The sequence below is a fragment of the Lagenorhynchus albirostris genome, chromosome 1 (genome assembly GCF_949774975.1).
Source record: "Lagenorhynchus albirostris chromosome 1, mLagAlb1.1, whole genome shotgun sequence".
In the NCBI taxonomy this organism is placed as follows: Eukaryota; Metazoa; Chordata; class Mammalia; order Artiodactyla; family Delphinidae; genus Lagenorhynchus; species Lagenorhynchus albirostris.
Genome location: NC_083095.1, coordinates 85033115 through 85052055, shown reverse-complemented (window position 1 = coordinate 85052055; position 18941 = coordinate 85033115). Strand labels below are relative to the sequence as shown.

The window sequence follows — 18941 nt, the reverse complement described above, 5'->3', positions numbered from 1 at the left end:
TAGATAAATGAGGTGCTACTGTATGGTAATCTACGTAGCCAAGAACCCAGAAGCATGCTAAAAAAAAAAAAAGGGGACTTCCCTGGTGGCACAGTGGTTAAGAATCTGCCTGCCAGTGCAGGGGACACGGGTTCGAGCCCAGGTCCAGGAAGATCCCACATTCTGCAGAGCAACTAAGCCCGTGCGCCTCAACTACTGAGCTGTGCTCTAGAGCCTGCAAGCCACAACTACTGTGCCCGCGAGCCACAACTACTGAAGCCCAGGCGCCTAGAGCCTGTGCTCATCAACAAGAGACGCCACTGCAATGAGAAGCCGCGCACTGCAACAAAGAGTAGCCCGCGTTCGCCACAACTAGATAAAGCCCGCGTGCAGCAACAAAGACCCAACACAGCCATAAATAAATAAATACATGTATACATACATACATTTATTAAAAAAAACGTTTATGAGAAATTCAAATAGCTATTGTTAAATTCAAGTACTAAAGCAGAGTATTCCAACCTAAACTCTATGGGGCCCCCTGGTTTCCTGACCCCAGAGCAGATCAGAGACACAGGAAGATGGAAGTAGAGCAGATTACTAGGAGATGAGAACAATGGCCACTGCTTACCTTCGGTATTGGGGGAGAAAGGAAAAATAAAAACCAGCACCACAGAGCTTGGTATTTTGGAAGTCATTATTTCACAGTATAAGAACTGTCATTCATAATCATGACTAAATCAGTTAAAAAACTATATATAATAAGATCTATCAAAAAAAATTTCAAATATAGTGGTTTTATATTTTAAACTTTCAAAAGTTTAGTTTTAGTATTGGGATAATTCATCTATATGGAACATCTTTTTCCAGAGGTATTGTGTGTATGAAAACCTTACTAAATGAATATACACACAGGAAAATATTAGCTTAGCAGTGAAGGCCTTTATCAGTATGTGCTGATTATGTATTATCTGCATGGTAAAGCAACAATAAAATGCTCTTGGGTATCTAGGCTGACTTCCTGGAAAAATTATTACTAAATGAATTTTAAGTAAAAGTTGTATCTTTTTCAAAATGTTCTATTAATAAAAATATTGGAGCCAACAAGCAATAACATAGTGGGAATAGGAGTGCAACTAGATCAAAGTGGGAGTGCTCAAAAGATTAAATGGGGTTAAGAGAGAAAGAGAAGAAGCTTCAGAAAGAAAGAAAGTAGAAAAAAAATGGAATGGGGGAAAAGCAAGAAGAGGCCAGAGACTCTGAAGTGGTAGTAAGCTGGAGCATAAAATGTATCCAGGAAGTTCTGGGGAAGAAAAAACAGGTGACAAGTGCTGAACTGCACGGCTGGGCCAAATGTTTTTATTTCTCAAAAATGTTGAAAACAGGACTGTGCATGAAGCTTTTTAAAATAATCATTCTCGCTCAGGCACAGGGCAACAGAACATAATTCAGCTGTTTCCTTACTTTGTCTAATGTAGTTATATTCAATTTTGAACAACAAATAAAGGGTTTTCTTGGTATCTATTGATAACATGATTTTTACTGGTAACAAAGGAAAATCTAGGCTTTATTCCTATTTCTTATCTAGGTGCAGCTATCTGTTTCCACAAGATTCACCATGTTTCTAAAAAGGACTCTGAAGTACCCGATTTAGGACTCTGTTCCTCCTAACGAATGGACTTTTTTGTTTTGGCCATTTTTTTTTTTAAACTTTAAATCTCATGAATGAGCACTGCTAGCTCCCCTCCTCCTAACCCTGTTATTTTTCTTCCCGGCCACTCCTGTCTGCACCCTTGGTGGTGCTTCTCTTACCAAATGCTTTCAGGGACAGGAAGTGACAGCACCAAAATGCCACACCACAGCATTGTAACCTACCACTGAGGTTGTGCTTTCCAATTTCCCAGGCTTGGTCAATGTAAACCTTACAGAAAGAGTTCTACTTCTCATGTGCCTAAGATACGACTGAGAATAATTCACAAGATATCTACTATTCTCTCCTTAATTGAACCTTTTTTTTTTTGCCATGTGGCACAGCTTGTGGATGTTAGTTCCCTGACCAAGGATTGAACCCGGGCCCTTGGCAATGAAAGCGCAGAGTCCTAACCACTGGACCACCAAAGAATTCCCCCTAATTGAGTCTTACACTTAATAACCAATGCACCCACTTTTTTCTGGATAGGAAACTTTCATAACTTCTGTGTCCCCCTCCCCACCCCCAACAATTAGCTAGATATCTTCTTGCTCTAAAGTCAGTGCATGTCTCTCCTTAAAACAAACTACCCATTAACCTCCTAAATCAGTTGTTCCTGCCTAGTTTTCTGTCCTAGCAAATCTGAGGAGAACAACATACTTCTTTCTACCTGTATTCAGCATCATGAATGACAATAAATAAGAGTCACGTGGGAGGGGAAAAGGGTTGGGAGGTGTATTTGAAAAAACTCCAGAGTAGCTTCTAGTACAAGCAGGCTCCATCTGACTGAGAACTGACATTTTAACAACCAAATTTCTAAAAGGCTAGTTCGTAGGTAATAAGGATATTAAAGCCATAGCAGAAACTAGAAAACACAGCAAATTATTTCAGTATATGGGTTTCACCTACAAAGATGTATGAATATTCATTATGAGAGAGGAAAAAAACCAAGAGCCTCTGTCTCAAACACTGTATTCTAAGGATCTCTCAGAAGTCCCCTACCCACTCTAAAATATCTCTATGGTAGCCATAAATCTGAGTTTACAATACCACTGATTTCTCTAGTGGCTGGTAGGATTTTTTTAAAAAAGATTTTCTTAATTGTCCAAAATAATGAAGTATTTACCCTAACTTTGGGGTGCTCTGTACTTAAGCTAGTAGCCTGGGCCAGAAAGTGATAATGCAGACCAAAAAAACAGGCTCTTTTCAGAATGGCCATGATATAGAGACTGCAATTCCCAGTGCAGGGTGAGGAGGGACTAGAGTAGAACTGCCAGAAGCCAGTGGGCCAGGGGGCTGGCACTTGGAGGCAGTAGCAAGAGCTAAGAACCTTGGGAGGAAAGTTACGCAAACTCTCAATCCCCACTAGACAGGGTACAGCTTGCCTGTCAGCTTTTTCTCCAATAAGTACATAAGTAGCTGGTAGCATTCTAAGGTGAAGACTCTCAGACTTGGTTAAGTAGCTGCGAGTGACAAAGGGAATCCTAAGCTGTAAACATTTTTATGGACGCTGGATCTACCCTAGCACAAGTTTTGGGCTTCTCTAATGCTGTGGAGTTGATACATACTTTGACCTTCTGGTAGAAGCAGCTCAAAAGGATGAAGGGAATCCCTACAGCAACTGCATACTTAGGAGTGATTTAATGACAGGAATATGGAAAACAAAATGCTTCAAAGGATAGTTATTGATTGTATCTCAAGGAAGTGCAAAGACAATAAACATGTTACAGGGTATTCCAAACACAACACAGATTCAAACTTAATGTCCCATAGCAGCTGACTTCTGAAACATGGAAAATGAAAGGAGTTGATGTAGGAATAGTGGGAAAGGGAATTATTTCAAGATTTTCCTGTATTATCTTTGCATTTTTTTAAAAATAGAAAAACAAAACAAAGCAAATTATTTCATAAAATCCACTGTTTTTCTAAGCAGATTGGGTTACTTTATCAATTTTAGAGGAATTATAGTACCTCCATGAAAAATAAACGAAACAAAAGAATAAAACTCGCACATTCACTACCTCTTGCTATCAAAGCAATTTTAGGTCTGTTGAATTATTTAAGATTAAGAGAATATCAGTACAGTCAATCAGAATGCAATCGTTCCTAATTTGCATATGCAGGGCACTGGTAAATACTGTTCTAGCTGTTAACTAAATTTCATTATAATAAAAAACATTTTTTACTTTAGAGGAACTTTAAAACAAAATACTGTTAGTGCACTGTTAAAAATATTTTCCTAGACTGCAGGGTAAGAGATTAAACAGAAAGATGATATCCGGCCTCCCCCCAGGAAATTACTAAGGGAAAAAAAGTATTTTAAATCAAATGAGGAACATGTAGGAATGCTTCAAAGACCTTTCCCCTAATCTCTCTCTCTTCCATTAAAGTTCTGGATCTTTCAGGGCCTTGTTTGGTGGTGGGCAGCAGTTTGGGAAAGTCACCTTAGCTTAAACAATGAACAGCTGGACGTTTCTCATTAAAAGCTAATGCCACTACTCTGAGAGATGTTGATTCCATCTACCCAAAGAAAGTTTCTTACCTTGCTAAAATATTTCCCACTAATACTTTATCAGGCATTACTGATAGACTTTCTTTTCTAACATAAAAGTGGGATTAAAAAGGTGCCAAGGGCTTCCCTGGTGGCACAGTGGTTGAGAGTCCGCCTGCCGATGCAGGGGACACGGGTTCGTGCCCCGGTCCGGGAAGATCTCACATGCCGTGGAGCGGCTAGGCCCATGAGCCATGGCCGCTGAGCCTGTGCGCCTGGAGCCTGTGCTCCGCAGCGGGAGAGGCCACAACAGTGAGAGGCCCGCATACCACCAAAAAAAAAATGGTGACAAAAAATAAAAGAGATGGTGACTAACAAGTTGTGCTCCCTCTGCAAAAGGGCTGAAAATAAAAGACTAAAAATGGCCACGAATGCACTGCAGAGGTATCCACTAGGTAACTAGCAGTACAAAGAACATCACAATGCGAGAGCTTCTCATACACAATTTTCTTTCCAAGAAGTTCACATAGATCTTAGGCAGGAAGGTCTCAGTTTAAGGAAAAGAGGCTGCCAGGAGTCACCAACTCAGGACCCTCAAACACTCATTGGTCCCAGAGGCCTAGCCTTCCACACCCACCTCATCATCACTGTTAGACGTCTCCGAGTCTGAGGAGGCTGCAGGCTGACTAACAGGCGGCTCCTTCTCTTCAGAGTCACTTCGTTTCCGCTTTGCCAGGGACAAGAGCTCCTGAGAGGGCAAAAGTAGCCATGTGAGTTTTGTTCACAGAGAAAATATATCCAAAAATAATAAAATGCCCACCTTCTCTAGATCTCTTTTACTTCTTTGTGGTTTCACTTGAAGGACATCATCGTGGGAACTTTGGTCACATGAACAGACCAACTGCCAGCACTCGCGCTAAAGAAATGCTTTCAAAGTCTGGAATTCCCTGGCTGTTCAGTGGTTAGGACTCTGATCGTTCACTGTAGGGGGCCCGGGTTCAATCCCTGGTCAGGGAACGAGGATCCCACAAGCTGCACGGCACAGCCAAAAAAAATCTGTTCCCTCACTCTTAATGGGAAATGTATGTCTGAAGTGGAAAAGTGACTGAAAACTAAACTGGAGGCTATCCCCGAATTTCCTCTGTAAGTTACAGAAGTACTGATTCTCAGCAATTGATACGATACGAACCATGTCTACAAAGGTAATTTGCTCCCTGTTCTTATTGGTATAGCTAATACTCTGAGCACCCTCTTATTATATATAACTCATGGTAAAATGGGCATTTGTGGGGCTGTTCTGAATAAGCTGACAAACTACAAATTTCTGAGGTCATTTTTAATTTTGGATGCCTAAACCAGGGGGGAAAAAAAGTATATTTCTGGTGCTGAACCCAGGGTTAAGCAGTAAGTATGCTGGCCTCTACATGGGAATCCCAATTTGACAACCCCAATATTCCCATTCACCACCTCTGCCTTGTCCTGGTGATTTAAGGGAGTTTAAAGGAGAAGAGATATGCTATTTAGTAAGACATGGCTACAACCAGGATTTGCTTTCTCACATGGTTTCCCTCTCCTGTTACTTCTCCCCAACTCAGTCCAGTCACTCAAAAACACAACAAAAGGATACTTACTCTGGTTCTTGCTTTCTGCTAATATCAATACCAGCCCCAAATTATATTGTACTTACTAGATGCCAGGTACTTTTCTAAGCATCTAACATTTAATCTTCACAACCGCCTTAAGGTAAGTATCGTTATCTTCCCCATTTAAAGATACAGAAACTAAGGAGCAGGAGAGGTTAAGTAACTCACCCAAGGTAATACAGCTAGTACATGAGAGAACCAGGATTCAAACTAGGACAGATAAAATCCTAGCTCCTATTTTAATCATGGTTTACATTTTCCCCTTGGGCCAAAAGAGAGAAAAATATAACTAATAAATACTAGTAGTATTATTCCTTGATGATATTGGTGCTATACAATTATAGGTTAAGTGCCAAGATAAATTTTTTAAAAAGAGACTGCTATAAAATATGTTTTCTTCTTCCAGTCTTTCTATTTTAGGAGTATACCCTCCTTGGCCAGAATGAGAAAATGACCTTCTCAGATTAACAGCTGACACCATCTCTTCTTCATAAGCAGTAACTAAATGTTACTCTTCTCATTTCTTTAGATAGAGCTAGCATACTAACTTCCTGAAAAGACTTCAGATCATAAGAACACTCTACTTTTTCCACATCAAAATGGTAACTCCTATTGACCAAATGCAAATTACAGCAATGTTTGTGTGTTTACAGTCTTTTAAAAACTTGAGGGTGTAATTTACATACAGTACCTTTTATCCTTTCTTATGGATGGTTCTATGAGTTTGACAAATACATACAGTTGAACCACTCACACAATCAAGATATAGGACAGTTCCATCATCCCCCCAAATTTTGCTATAATTTGCACTGGTCAATAGGAGTTACCATTTTGGTATGAAAAAGTAGAGTGTTTATGATCTGAAGCCTTTTCAGGAAGTAAGTGCTCTTCATATCTCTCCCTCCACCCCCTGGCAATCACATACCTGTTTTCTGTCCCTACAGATCTGCCTATTGTAAAATATCACATAAATGGAATCATATAGTGTGTAGTCTTTTGAATTTGGTTTCCTTACTTAGCATAATGCATTTGAGATTGGACAGGTATCAACCGTTTGTTTCTTTTTTTTTCTTTTAAATGTGATATTGAGTTTTTGGGACACATTTCTTTTTTTTTTTTTTTTTAAATGTTGAGCCTTCTTTTAATTTATTTATTTTTATTTTTGGCTGTGTTGGGTCTTCGTTTCTGTGCGAGGGCTTTCTCTAGTTGTGGCAAGCGGGCGCCACTCTTCATCGCGGTGCGCGGGCCTCTCACTGTCACGGCCTCTCTTGTTGCAGAGCACAGGCTCCAGACGCGCAGGCTCAGTAGTTGTGGCTCACAGGCCTAGTTGCTCTGCGGCATGTGGGATCTTCCCAGACCAGGGCTCGAACCCGTGTCCCCTGCATTAGCAGGCAGATTCTCAACCACTGCGCCACCAGGGAAGCCCCAGTTTGTTTCTTTCTATTGTAAAGTAGTATTCCATTGTGTGGATACACCACACTTTATCCATATGCCAGTTGAAAAACATTTGGGTTGTTTCCATCTTGGGGCAATTATTTGTTCATGTACAGGTTTTTGTGTAAACATTAGTTTTTATTTCACTCGGATAAATACCTAGGAGTGGTACTGCTGGGTTATATGGTAATTTGTGTATGGCCTTTACTATTATCTTTTTTCCACATTACCTTCATGCAAATTTATAAAAATTAGAAAGACTTCTGGTGAGTAGTGTACTTCCTGACCCTTTGAGGTTCACAAATGCACTAGAAGTCTGTTTTAATACCAACTCATTAAAACAGGGATTTGGATATGCTAGCAATCAAATCCTTTCCTGAAACAAGCAGTAGATATATTACAAACAGTAGATATCCATTAAAAGTTACTGTAACTAAAGTGTTAATGTGTTAGTATCGCCTTCCTGTTAAAGAGATTCCACTCTATACTAAAAACCTAACAAATGTCTCTCCATCAGCAAACAACTGCATCTGATAGGCACAGTCCTTCTTCTTCTACTACATTAAATACCATATTAACAATAGCATAGAGACAGCAAAGACCTTCCTCTTAAAAAGTGTGAAAGATACCCTTTCCACAAGCTGAGAATTGTATAGGAAGTTACTGGGGGAACTCATGGCAAGGCTACTCTTCACAGTTAAGTCCTTTATATTCTTTTTTTTTAAATAAATTTATTTATTTTATTTATTTATTATTTTTGGCTGCGTTGGGTCTTCATTGTTGCGTGTGGGCTTTCTCTAGCTGCCGCGAGCAGGGGCTGCTCCTCCTTGTGGTGCACGGGCTTCTCATTGAAGTGGCTTCTCTTGTTGCGCAGCACGGGCTCTAGGCATGCAGGCTTCAGTAGTTCCGGCTCGCGGGCTCTAGAGCGCAGCCTCAGTAGCTGTGACGCAAGGGCTTAGTTGCTCCGCAGCATGTGGGACCTTCCCGGACCAGGGCTCGAACCCGTGTGCCCTGCATTGGCAGGCGGATTCTTAACCACTGTGCCACCAGGGAAGCCCAAGTCCTTTATATTCTGAGGACTCATAAATACAGCTGGACACACTAATGTGCAACAGAAAGGTCTTGCCAACACTCCACACATGAAGAGATCATCAGATTTGTTACCTGTAGGGGTTGATTTATCCAACACCAATACTGAAAAAAGCCAATCTAAAACTGATTCATGCACAGGGGGTAGGTCCTTCTGCAGCTCTCTCCTGCTAGCCCACTCCACTGTGCCACACTGGTTGAGATGACATTTCTGTGTGTCCAGTGGTTCTCTCTCACCATCCTCCTTGTATTTCATCACATCTAGTGAAAACCTCCCCTACTTATCTCAGCATTCCTCTAGGATGGAATGGCTGTGTGGGGTGCCCACATGGTTTATCAAACTTAAGCTGAACTAAAGATCTGCTGAGAGTAATGCCAATGCCCAACACACTATAGGTGACTGTGTAGGATGGCACATCTGGCTTCTAGAGCAGTTTCATTAACATTGCTTGAAAACCATATTTAACAATAAACTAGACAGCCAAATTGCAAGTCTAATTGCACTAAGGTAATATTTATTAAAATAGTATTATTCTGGTTAAAATTAGAATTCTAATCCATCAATATATGAAGACTCATAAACCTTAGGATTTAATTCCTCCACCCCATCATTCACAAACAGTGTATTTTTGCAATGCCATGTCGGGATCGATCTGTAATAAAGAAACTTATTTAAAGGAAATTACTTACTTAAAGGAAATTAAATCTCATCTCTTTAATCAAACCTCCCATGATCACACAAAAGTGGGATACAGATTCTGCACCCCAGAAAAGGAGAATAAAAGCCCAAATGGATAAACCTCAGAGGTTTTTTATAGCTAATTAGCATGCTGAGCTCTTTTTCACGTATTCATTCCACAAATACAACTAATGCAAGTGATTACTACCATCTAGGGTGACCAAACATCTTGGTTTGCTTAGCACTGTCCTGGTTTTAGCACTGAAAGTCCTGAATTCTGGGAAACTCAGTTCCTGGCAAGCGGGACAGATAGTTCCCCTGCTACCAGCACCTACTATATACCAAGCTGTGGGTAGAAAGTCAAGAATAAGAGATACATAGTCCTTGACCTCACAGAATTTAAAATCAAGTGAGGGTGTGTATGTATAACTGATTCACTTTGCTGTACTAACCTGAAACTAACACATTGTAAATCAATTATACTCCAATAAAAATTTTAAAATAAATAAATAAAATCAAGAGAGGGAGACAGACAATAAACAGGTAAACAAGTATATCTAGTGATAAGTGCTAAGAAGGAAGTGAATCAAAGTGAGTGGGAAACCTATCTGCAATAGGGTGATTGTGGGAAGGCTTCTCTGAGGCAATGGTATTTAGGCTGAGACTAGAAACGGGGGGAAGACACGGTGCAGTCTTCTGGATAGAAGTCTTCAGATAGAACAGATAAGGCACTGGACTTCTCTAGTGGTTAAGAGTCCGCCTGCCGCGGCTTCCCTGGTGGCGCAGTGGTTGGGGGTCCGCCTGCCGATGCAGGGGGCGCGGGTTCGTGCCCCGGTCTGGGAGGATCCCGCATGCCGCAGGGCGGCTGGGCCCGTGAGCCATGGCCGCTGGGCCTGCGCGTCCGGAGCCTGTGCTCTGCAGCCGGAGAGGCCACAACAGTGAGAGGCCCGTGTACTGAAAAAAAAAAAAAGAGTCCGCCTGCCAATGCAGGAGACACGGGTTTGATCCCTGGTCCGGGAAGATCCCACATGCCGCGGAGCAACTAAGCCCGGGAGCCACAACTACTGAGCCTGCGCTCTAGAGCCCGTGAGCCACAACTACTGATCCCGCATGCCGCTACTGAAGCCCGCGCGCCTAGAGCCCATGCTCCACAAAAGAAGCCACCACAATCAGAAGCCCACGCACCGCAAGGAAGAGTAGCCCTCACTTGCCGCAACTAGAGAAAGCCCTCATGCAGCAACGAAGACCCAACACAGCCAAAAATAAATACATAAGTAAATAAATTTATATATTAAAAAAAGGATAAGGCCCTGAAATTGGCAATAGCTTGGCTTAACCAAAGAACTAAAAGGGAACCAGGGTGACTAGAGCTTCATAGGCAAGGGGACAGGGGGTGGGGGTAGGGGTGATGGAATGAGGCAGGTTAAAGGTAAGAAGAAACCACATCATTCCCAGGTTTATACAGCAGGATCAGGAAAATGAATTTTATTTGAAGGCAGTGGGGAGCCATCAAATGGTTTTAAGCAGGGAAGTAACCATCCCCTGAGGGTTTTTAAAATAGCACTCTGACTGACAGAGGAACAGATTACAGGGCCAGGGAGGAAGTGCAGAGAGGAGTCCACAGCAGGGTCATCAGAGTGGATGGTGACCTGGACAAGGTAAGAAGCCACAGGGACACAGAGAAGTGGGAGGACTTGAGAGAAGCTAAGAAAAGAGTAGTAATTCATAGAGGTTTAAATCTGAGACATTATTTTCTATTATTTCTTTCATATCAAAATTTTTGATTGAAGAACATCATTCCAACAGTGGACACTGGTTATTTTTCAGGATAAGGAACAGAGCCATTGCGTGCATATACGTTTGTGGAACAGGGAGGTATTTTTGTTTCACTGGAACTGTTTCAACAAGCATGTACTATTTTTATCATTAAAAAAAAACAAAAGAAAACAAACCAAAACAATGAACATACACATGAAAACCCTTCTGAAGTAGTAATTCCAAAGTGACAGTGTAACATTCCTTTACATTTCACATGACTGGCATGAAATGTGGCAACTTCCCTTTCCAATTTCTAGCAAAGTGATTATAATTATAGATAAAATACTGAGTTATATAAATGCCCACAATGTCATAGAATTGATAAAATAAAACCAGTTTTCAACACATTCAAAATAAAAGGTACATTAAAAATTTTTTTAAATTTCTACTACTGTTACTTGTTTCTACTTGGTTCCCTCTTCTAATACACTTTCTAACTAATGCACATTTCCATGGTTTACAGAAGAGGTTTCAGTATTACAGCAGAGGGGCTAAAGCAAGAACTCCCAATCTGACAGTGTCCCTTTACCTCTAAGTAATACTACTATAATCAGAAAAGTTAGAATCTAACTTTCTACTGTGGATATGCCAAGCAGCACTTGCTTATTCAACAAAGATTTATTGTCTACTCTGTGTCAGGCAGGCATTATTTTCAACTACGTACTTAAATGTCTCCACTTGAGTATTTCATAGACAACTTTAATCTCTACACATACAAGACTGAACACATGCTCTTCACCTTTAAACCTGATCTTCCTCCAGGGTTCCCCATCTCATGCCAGAATCTCCTCTTCCTCACCCTCAACATCCAACCAGTCATCAAATCCTCTCAGTTTTACAGCATGAATATTATGTCCAATTAATCCACCTTCTGTCGTCTCTATAACTACACCAGTCCAAGTCAGGCATTCATTCAACAAATACTGACAAGGTATATGCTGTAGGCCAGGCACTGTTCTAGGTGCAGGGATACTATGTTGAACAAACAGTCTTGCCCTCTTGGAGCTTCCATTCTAATGGAACTTATGCTCTCCACCATCTCTCACCTGGACTCCTCTACCTGCCATCTAACCAGTGTCCCTTCTCCAGATTACTCTCCACATAGCAGCCCGGGAAAACTTTTCAAAAGACAAGTTGGAACACCTCTTTCAGCTTAAAATCCTTCAGTGGTTTCTCATTACCCTCAGAATAACGTCCACAGTCCTTACTATTGCCAACCTGGACCTGCCAGTGGCTTAAAACGTCTTTTTAACCCCAGCCCACAGAAAGATAAATTATACTTTATGACCCTGTATATACATACATACATATATGTGAAACACAAGTTTTATGAAACAACACTTATCTTTACTAGGTCTGACATATGATTTTTTTTTCTATTTGATTCAATTTCGTTTTTATTTTTAACACTGGTTGTGATTCACTAAACTGGCTTTTCCATCCTCAAAGGGTCCAAACAGACTACTTCTGCAGCTTCATTTGTACCACTCTCCCTCCAACTAGTGATGTCCCAGTCACTCTGCTTCTTTCAGTTTCATGAGGGTGCTAGGTCCTTCCTGCCTCAATGCTTTTGTACATTTTGGTCCCTCAACCATGAACATTCACATGTCCCTGTACTCTTCAGTCTCCTATCTCCTTATCCCTAACCCATATTCCAGATCTCAGTTTAAATGTCACTCCCATCAGGTGAACATAGAGTCCCTGGTCAAACTCTCACAGCATCCTTGCTCTTCCTTCATAGCCTGTAACGCAAGTGTAAGGAAATGACTCTCTGAGCAATGCCTGCCCCTGTCCCTCCCTTTGCCCCCATCCCCTAAGCTCCTTGAAGGTAGAAACTGCTTCGATTTTGTTCACCCAATAGCCCTATTGCCTCGCTCTGTCTAACACATTTGTTGAAAGAGTAAAAAAAACAAAAAAACAATCTTTGCCCTTGGGGAACTTACAGTCTAGGGAGCAAATAAGTACACCAAGAGAACCAGTGTTGAAAGATAGGTTTTGAATTTTTCCTGAAAGCCTCTCTGTTAAAGGTCCCATGGGACTCAATTTTCCCTGCACTACTTCTAAAAGAAAATCAAGTGAAATTGGCAGATGAGTTACATCAGGCTAGATGCAACATTATGACACAAATTTAAAACTTCACAAGTTAACCCAACACTTCTCACAAGTTCATCCTAGACTTCAAACTCTGCTCTAATGTAAAAAGACTTTATCAATGAGAAGCACAACTTTTATTTTTTATTTTTTTAACATCTTTATTTAAGTATAATTGCTTTATAATGGTGTGTTAGTTTCTGCTTTATAACAAAGTGAATCAGCTATACATATACATGTATTTCCATATCTCCTCCCTCTTGTGTCTCCCTCCCACCCTCCGTATCCCACCCCTCTAGGTGGTCACAAAACACAGAGCTGATCTCCCTGTGCTATGCGGCTGCTTCCCACTAGCTATCTATTTTACATTTGGTAGTGTATATATGTTCATGCCACTCTCTCACTTCGTCCCAACTTACCCTTCCCCCTCCCCGTGTCCTCAAGTCCATTCTCTATGTCTGCGTCTTTATTCCTGTCCTGCCCCTAGGTTCTTTAGAACCTTTTTTTCTTTAGATTCCATATATATGTGTTAGCATACGGTATTTGTTTTTCTCTTTCTAACTTACTTCACTCTGTATGTCAGTCTCTAGGTCCATCCATCTCACTACAAATAACTCAATTTCATTTCTTTTTATGGCCGAGTAATATTCCATTGTATATATGTGCCACATCTTCTTTATCCATTCATCTGTCGATGGACACTTAGGTGAGAAGCACAACTTTTTAATTTCCCACCTTTTATGGGGAAGGTTTATGGAAGGATACTTTATAACAATGCTATTTTAACACATAATGTCTAAAAATAACTCCTAGAAAATACTTAGGGGCCTATTGTTTCAAAAAAATTTTTAATTTATGGTTACTTCAATAGAATGAGCATAGAAAAAGAGGACAGGACAACACAATCCCCATTTTAAATAAGGATGGAAATTATGAAATAAAGCATCCCAGTATGCATGTAGCTTTTTTCCCTTGAAAACGGCAGAGTAAAGTTTTTATAACTACTGAGTTGTATTTATCTGAATAGACAACTCTGATTCCTTTATTATCTTGGATGCTTTTCATGTTATAGCACCCACTGCATAGATATTATTCCATAAAGAGTGCACATGTTATCTCCGTGGAGGTACGTGGTGGGGTAAAAAAGCCTAGGTTTGGCTCAAATTCTGTTATTTTTTTCCAAGAAGCACCAAAAGCAAGTATCTCCATGATTTGCAATTCTGAAATGTTGAAGAAAGGGTGTGGCCAACATAAAAAAAATAAGGTCACTATCAGGTCATATATTAAAATAAATCCTTCAAATTCTCAAAGGTCTGAGTTTTTAAAACCTTTGAAAGTTAAAACAAATTTTAAAGGACTCCAATTCAGTTACTACATACCTCTTCCCACCAAGAAGAAGGAAGGGAAAAAAGAAACAGGCCTCAAAAAAAAAATCATCCCAACAATTCAAACAGCTTAAGGGATTTAGAAAAACCGGCAGCTTTGCCACTTTGAACATCTCTGTTAAGTTCTTTTGCTTATATGTGCACACACTATGGCTGAGACAGGAAGCTATTTCTCTCCCAAACTACTTACAGTGTCTTACTAAAAGATTAACTTGCATACAGACAGTGGTCTCAGTGTTTAACACAAATAAGTACCTGGGCTGTACCTGGTAAAAATGCAGAGGAGAGAGTCCCCAGAGAGTCTGATTCAGTAGGTCTGGGATGGGAGCCCCTGCAAAGTACATCTTAAACAAGCAACCCAAGCAGTTTCTGACACACATGTTCCTCCTCTCACCACCAGGAAAAGCCAATGTAGAAGGCTAAGGACTAACTTGGAGGTAATATTTCTGACATAATGGCTTAGATTCCCACCTGGAAAACTCAGAGACAAAGGATCTCCTTATTAACTGTGCTCCACTCTCACACGTGACACTCAGAGATTTGTCATGGTTTGTTCTTTCCCACTAGACAGCAAATACAATGTTATACCCCCCAACGAAGACCCAGAACTAGATGGAGCAGTCCAAGGCATCTTGGTAAAGAAAGGTCCAGAATGCATTAATTTTGCTCAGAGGAGTCCTAAAGTCCCCAAAACTAGGCTGACTTTGAACTTCTGCTAAAGATCTCTGGGAGATCTTCTAGAGAGCATAGATCTTTTTGATTCCTCTGAGAGCCTCGCACAGTGCTGAACATATAGAGAAGGCACTAGTGCCTGTTAGGATGCGCAGGAAAAGGGAATTCTGATCTGGCTCCCATCTGATAAAAGAACGCCAATGAGTAGTTTGAAAAGGAGGAAGTTGAAATTGCTGTTAAAATGCATTACGTATTACTTACAAATTTTATGCTAATTTCTTTTTACAAATAGATAAAGTTGGGTTTAAAGTTGCAAGCCCTCCAGTTCCCACTTTGGAAAAGCTTTCTGTGGATCAGAAAAATCTCTCTACTACAAAAGGAAGCTCTCAACTCATTTCATATGTCAGACTTCTGTGGAAAATCACCAAAGACAGAATAATTTACAGCTTAGTTCATGCATCATCAGAACAGGTGACTTAAGAGTGCTTCACCAAGGAAGTCCCCCAAATAATTTTTTAAACTGATGTATCAATTTTCTCTAAACTATTCAATATACTTTACAAACATGAATTCTAGCAACACAGAAAATGGCTGTGCAACATCATTTTCATTTTGCAATATTAAAAACAGATTAAGTTAGTATAGTGGAAAGAGTATAGGCCTTGTAGTTGTACAGATTTGGGTTGAAATGCCACTAACAAGTTGTGTGAATTTAGATAAGTTACATCTTCAACCTCCATTTTCCTCATATCTAAAATGGGGAAGGGGCTTCCCTGGTGGCGCAGTGGTTAAGAATCCACCTGCGGATGCAGGGGACATGGGTTCGATCCCTGGCCCGGGAAGATCCCACATGCTGCGGAGCAACTAAGCCCATGTGCCACAACTACTGAGCCTGCGCTCTAGAGCCCGCAAGCCACAACTACTGAGCCCACGTGCCACAACTACTGAAGCCCGCGTGCCTAGAGCCCGGGCTCCCCAACAAAGAGAAGCCACCGTGATGAGAAAACCACGCACTACAACAAAGAGTAGCTCCCGCTCGCCTCAACTAGAGAAAAGCCCGCGCACAGCAACGAAGACCCAATGCAGGCAAAAATAAATAATAAATTAATTTAAAAAACAATTTTTAAAAATATTTTTATAAATTTCAGGAGTCTTCCGGGTAACATTTTCAATTTACCTTTTACTTCCTATCCCATAACCAGGTGTCTATCCCTTTTATACTTCTCCACAGGCCCCACTACTCCCCACCTCCCACCTCCATACCACCATTTTCAAAACAGCCCTCTTTTCTTCAACACATCTTCAGTCCCTCTTTCTTAAAGCCCTCCTCTTTCATGCCCTAATATTTAATTTTGAGACCTCTGACTTACTACAAAGGACTCCCAAGAAGTCATTTATAGAAATGCTTTAGTTTCTAAGTGCTTGTACCAACATTAATTCTTTTTTTTTTTTTTTTTTTTTTTTTGCAGTATGCGGGCCTCTCACTGTTGAGGCCTCTCCCGTTGTGGAGCACAGGCTCTGGACGCGCAAGACCCAGCGGCCACGGCCCACAGGCCCACCCGCTCCGCGGCATGTGGGATCCTCCCGGACCGGGGCACGAACCCGCGTCCCCTCCATCGGCAGACGGACTCTCAACCACTGTGCCACCAGGGAAGCCCTAATTCTCTTTTTAAAAAATAAATTTATTTTAGCTATTGATTTTTGGCTGCGTTGGGTCTTCATTGCTGTGCGCGGGCTTTCTCTAGTTGCGGCGAACGGCGGCTACTCTGCCGTTATGGTGCACGGGCTTCTCATTGTGGTGGCATCTCTTGTTGCGGAGCACGGGCTCTAGGCGCGCGGGCTTCAGTAGTTGTGGTTCGCGGGCTCTAGAGCGCAGGCTCAGTAGTTGTGGCTCACGGGCTTAGTTTCTCGGTGGCATGTGGGATCTTCCCGGACCAGGGATCGAACCCCTGTCCCCTGCATTGGCAGGCGGATTCTTAACCACTGTGCCATCAGGGAAGCCCCCAACATTAATTCTTACAAATACTTAATCCTTTATAATAACTCAATCAGATACACAAGGCTGATGTTTTGGGTTTTTTTGCGGTACGCGGGCCTCTTACTGTTATGGCCTCTCCCGTTGCCGAGCAACAGGCTCCGGACGCGCAGGCTCAGCGACCATGGCTCAAGGGCGCAGCCGCTCCGCGGCATGTGGGATCTTCCCGGACCGGGGCACGAACCCGTGTCCCCTGCATCGGCAGGTGGACTTTCAACCACTGCGCCACCAGGGAAGCCCAAGGCTGATGTTTTATCTAGACTTTACTGTTCTGGCCCAAGATACATAGCTAGAAAACAACATAGCCCAGCCTAGAACTCAAAAATTTCAGATTCTAAGTTCAGTACTCTCTCTACTCAACTTACAGAACTATTATCTCTTTCTTTATATCCTTTCTTTATATCATTTGTTCACAAAATGTGGGGGAAAACCCTCTTTGTATCTTCTGGTATCACTGGAGCACTGCTACAAAGGACAGCTTCCTCTCCACAGTATTTTCTAGAGTATATAACAGTTCAAGCAACCCCAAGACAGTGAGACCAAAAGTTAGTTTCAATGTCTCCTGTACATCTTTCAAGTAGAAAGAATTTCTGGGATGCTGCATGAAAAGGGCCAAGAGGCCCCGCCACACTCTCTCCATGACGCCCTAGATATTTCTCCACTTATGCCCTCTTTCCTCCTCCCATGAGCCGTCTTCGGTCTGACATCTCAACGGAGACCCTTCTCAAAGACAAACGACCCTAGCTGCCAAAAAGATTCGTGCCCACAGCTACGTATTCCTCGCCAAGCACGACAGAGGTTCCCCTCCTCTCTGTTCACACCCTTGTCTGAAAAACTTCATCTTCCAGAGCTTGCACCTTCTCGGCCTCCCTCCCCCACACCGCCCCACGATCACCCTTGCACCTCCTCCAAAACCTCCCAGTCTCCCGGGTTGGCGGGCGATACTTCCTATCTCTCCGTGCCCGGATCGCCTGGCCTGCAGCCTGCCGCCCCGATCTGACCCTGGCAGACCAAGGACCCCTCGAGTCCCCCGAGCCCGAGGCCCACTAGCCTGGCCCCTGCCCCGCCTCCCCGCCCAAGGCGCCAAGTCCTCGGGGCTCTGTCTCCAGGCCCCGGCCAGACTCCAAGAGCCGCGGGCACTGTGGGGAGAGCAGAAAGGGGCGGCAGCGGGCGTTCAGGACACGAGGCAGGCCGGGCGCTCCGGCCAGGAGGCCCGGGGCCCGACCGGCTCCCGACTACCGTGGCCAGGACTCAGCTCTCCCGCTCCGCTGGCCCGCGCCTCCGCGGCCTGCCCTCACCTGATCCAGGTTCTCGTCGCTGCCGCTGTCTTCCGTGTCTGAGTCGATCACAACGCGGCCTTTCCGCTTCTTTACCATCGTGGTCCCCCGGCTCCCACGCCGGACGCCGCCCGGACTCCCCTCTTGCCCGCCTGCCAGTGGGACCGCCACTGCCGCCGCCGCCGCCGCTGCTCGACCCACACAAAGGCGACCGCGCATGCGCGCTCCGCTCCGCCCCTGGCCCCGCCCCTTGCTCGTCGCACGCCGTTCGCCGGCGCCCAGAGCCCCGCCCACCCCGCCCCCGACGCAGCGTGGGAGGCGGGGGCATCGGGTTGGGTTCCGGGCTCTGAACCGCCGTTCCGTAACCAGCGCTGCCCGTTGGAAGGCTTGGGTGTGTCTCTACTGCGGGGCTGAAGCTTCACGTGCTGCCTACCTGTCGTGGACTGCAGCGGCAAGCATCTGGGTCCGCTCTAAGGAGCCTTTCAACTGTCCGACACTGATGGAGTGTCGAGGGCACCGTCAGGGCCGTCCGCCTGGGAGACACAAATCGGCTGGACCACGCTGAGGGCACCTGTCGTGGGATGAAGCCTTCCTACCTGGGCTGTGCGAGTGACAACTGAGCTGGGAGGTGGAGGATGCATCTGATTTACCCAAAAAA

General features: G+C 43.1%; 1 protein-coding gene across 1 annotated transcript in view; it reads right to left on the bottom strand.

Annotated features, from left to right (window-relative positions):
• Positions 1-18502, bottom strand: part of RTF1 (RTF1 homolog, Paf1/RNA polymerase II complex component) — a 49668-nt gene extending 31166 nt beyond the window's left edge. Inside the window, exons 1-2 of the mRNA XM_060147796.1 lie at positions 18305-18502; positions 4798-4908 (exon numbers count right to left, since the gene is read on the bottom strand). Coding sequence (XP_060003779.1) covers positions 4798-4908; positions 18305-18502 — 309 coding nt within the window. The remainder of the gene's footprint in view (positions 1-4797; positions 4909-18304) is intronic.
• Between the last annotated feature and the right edge of the window lie 439 nt (positions 18503-18941).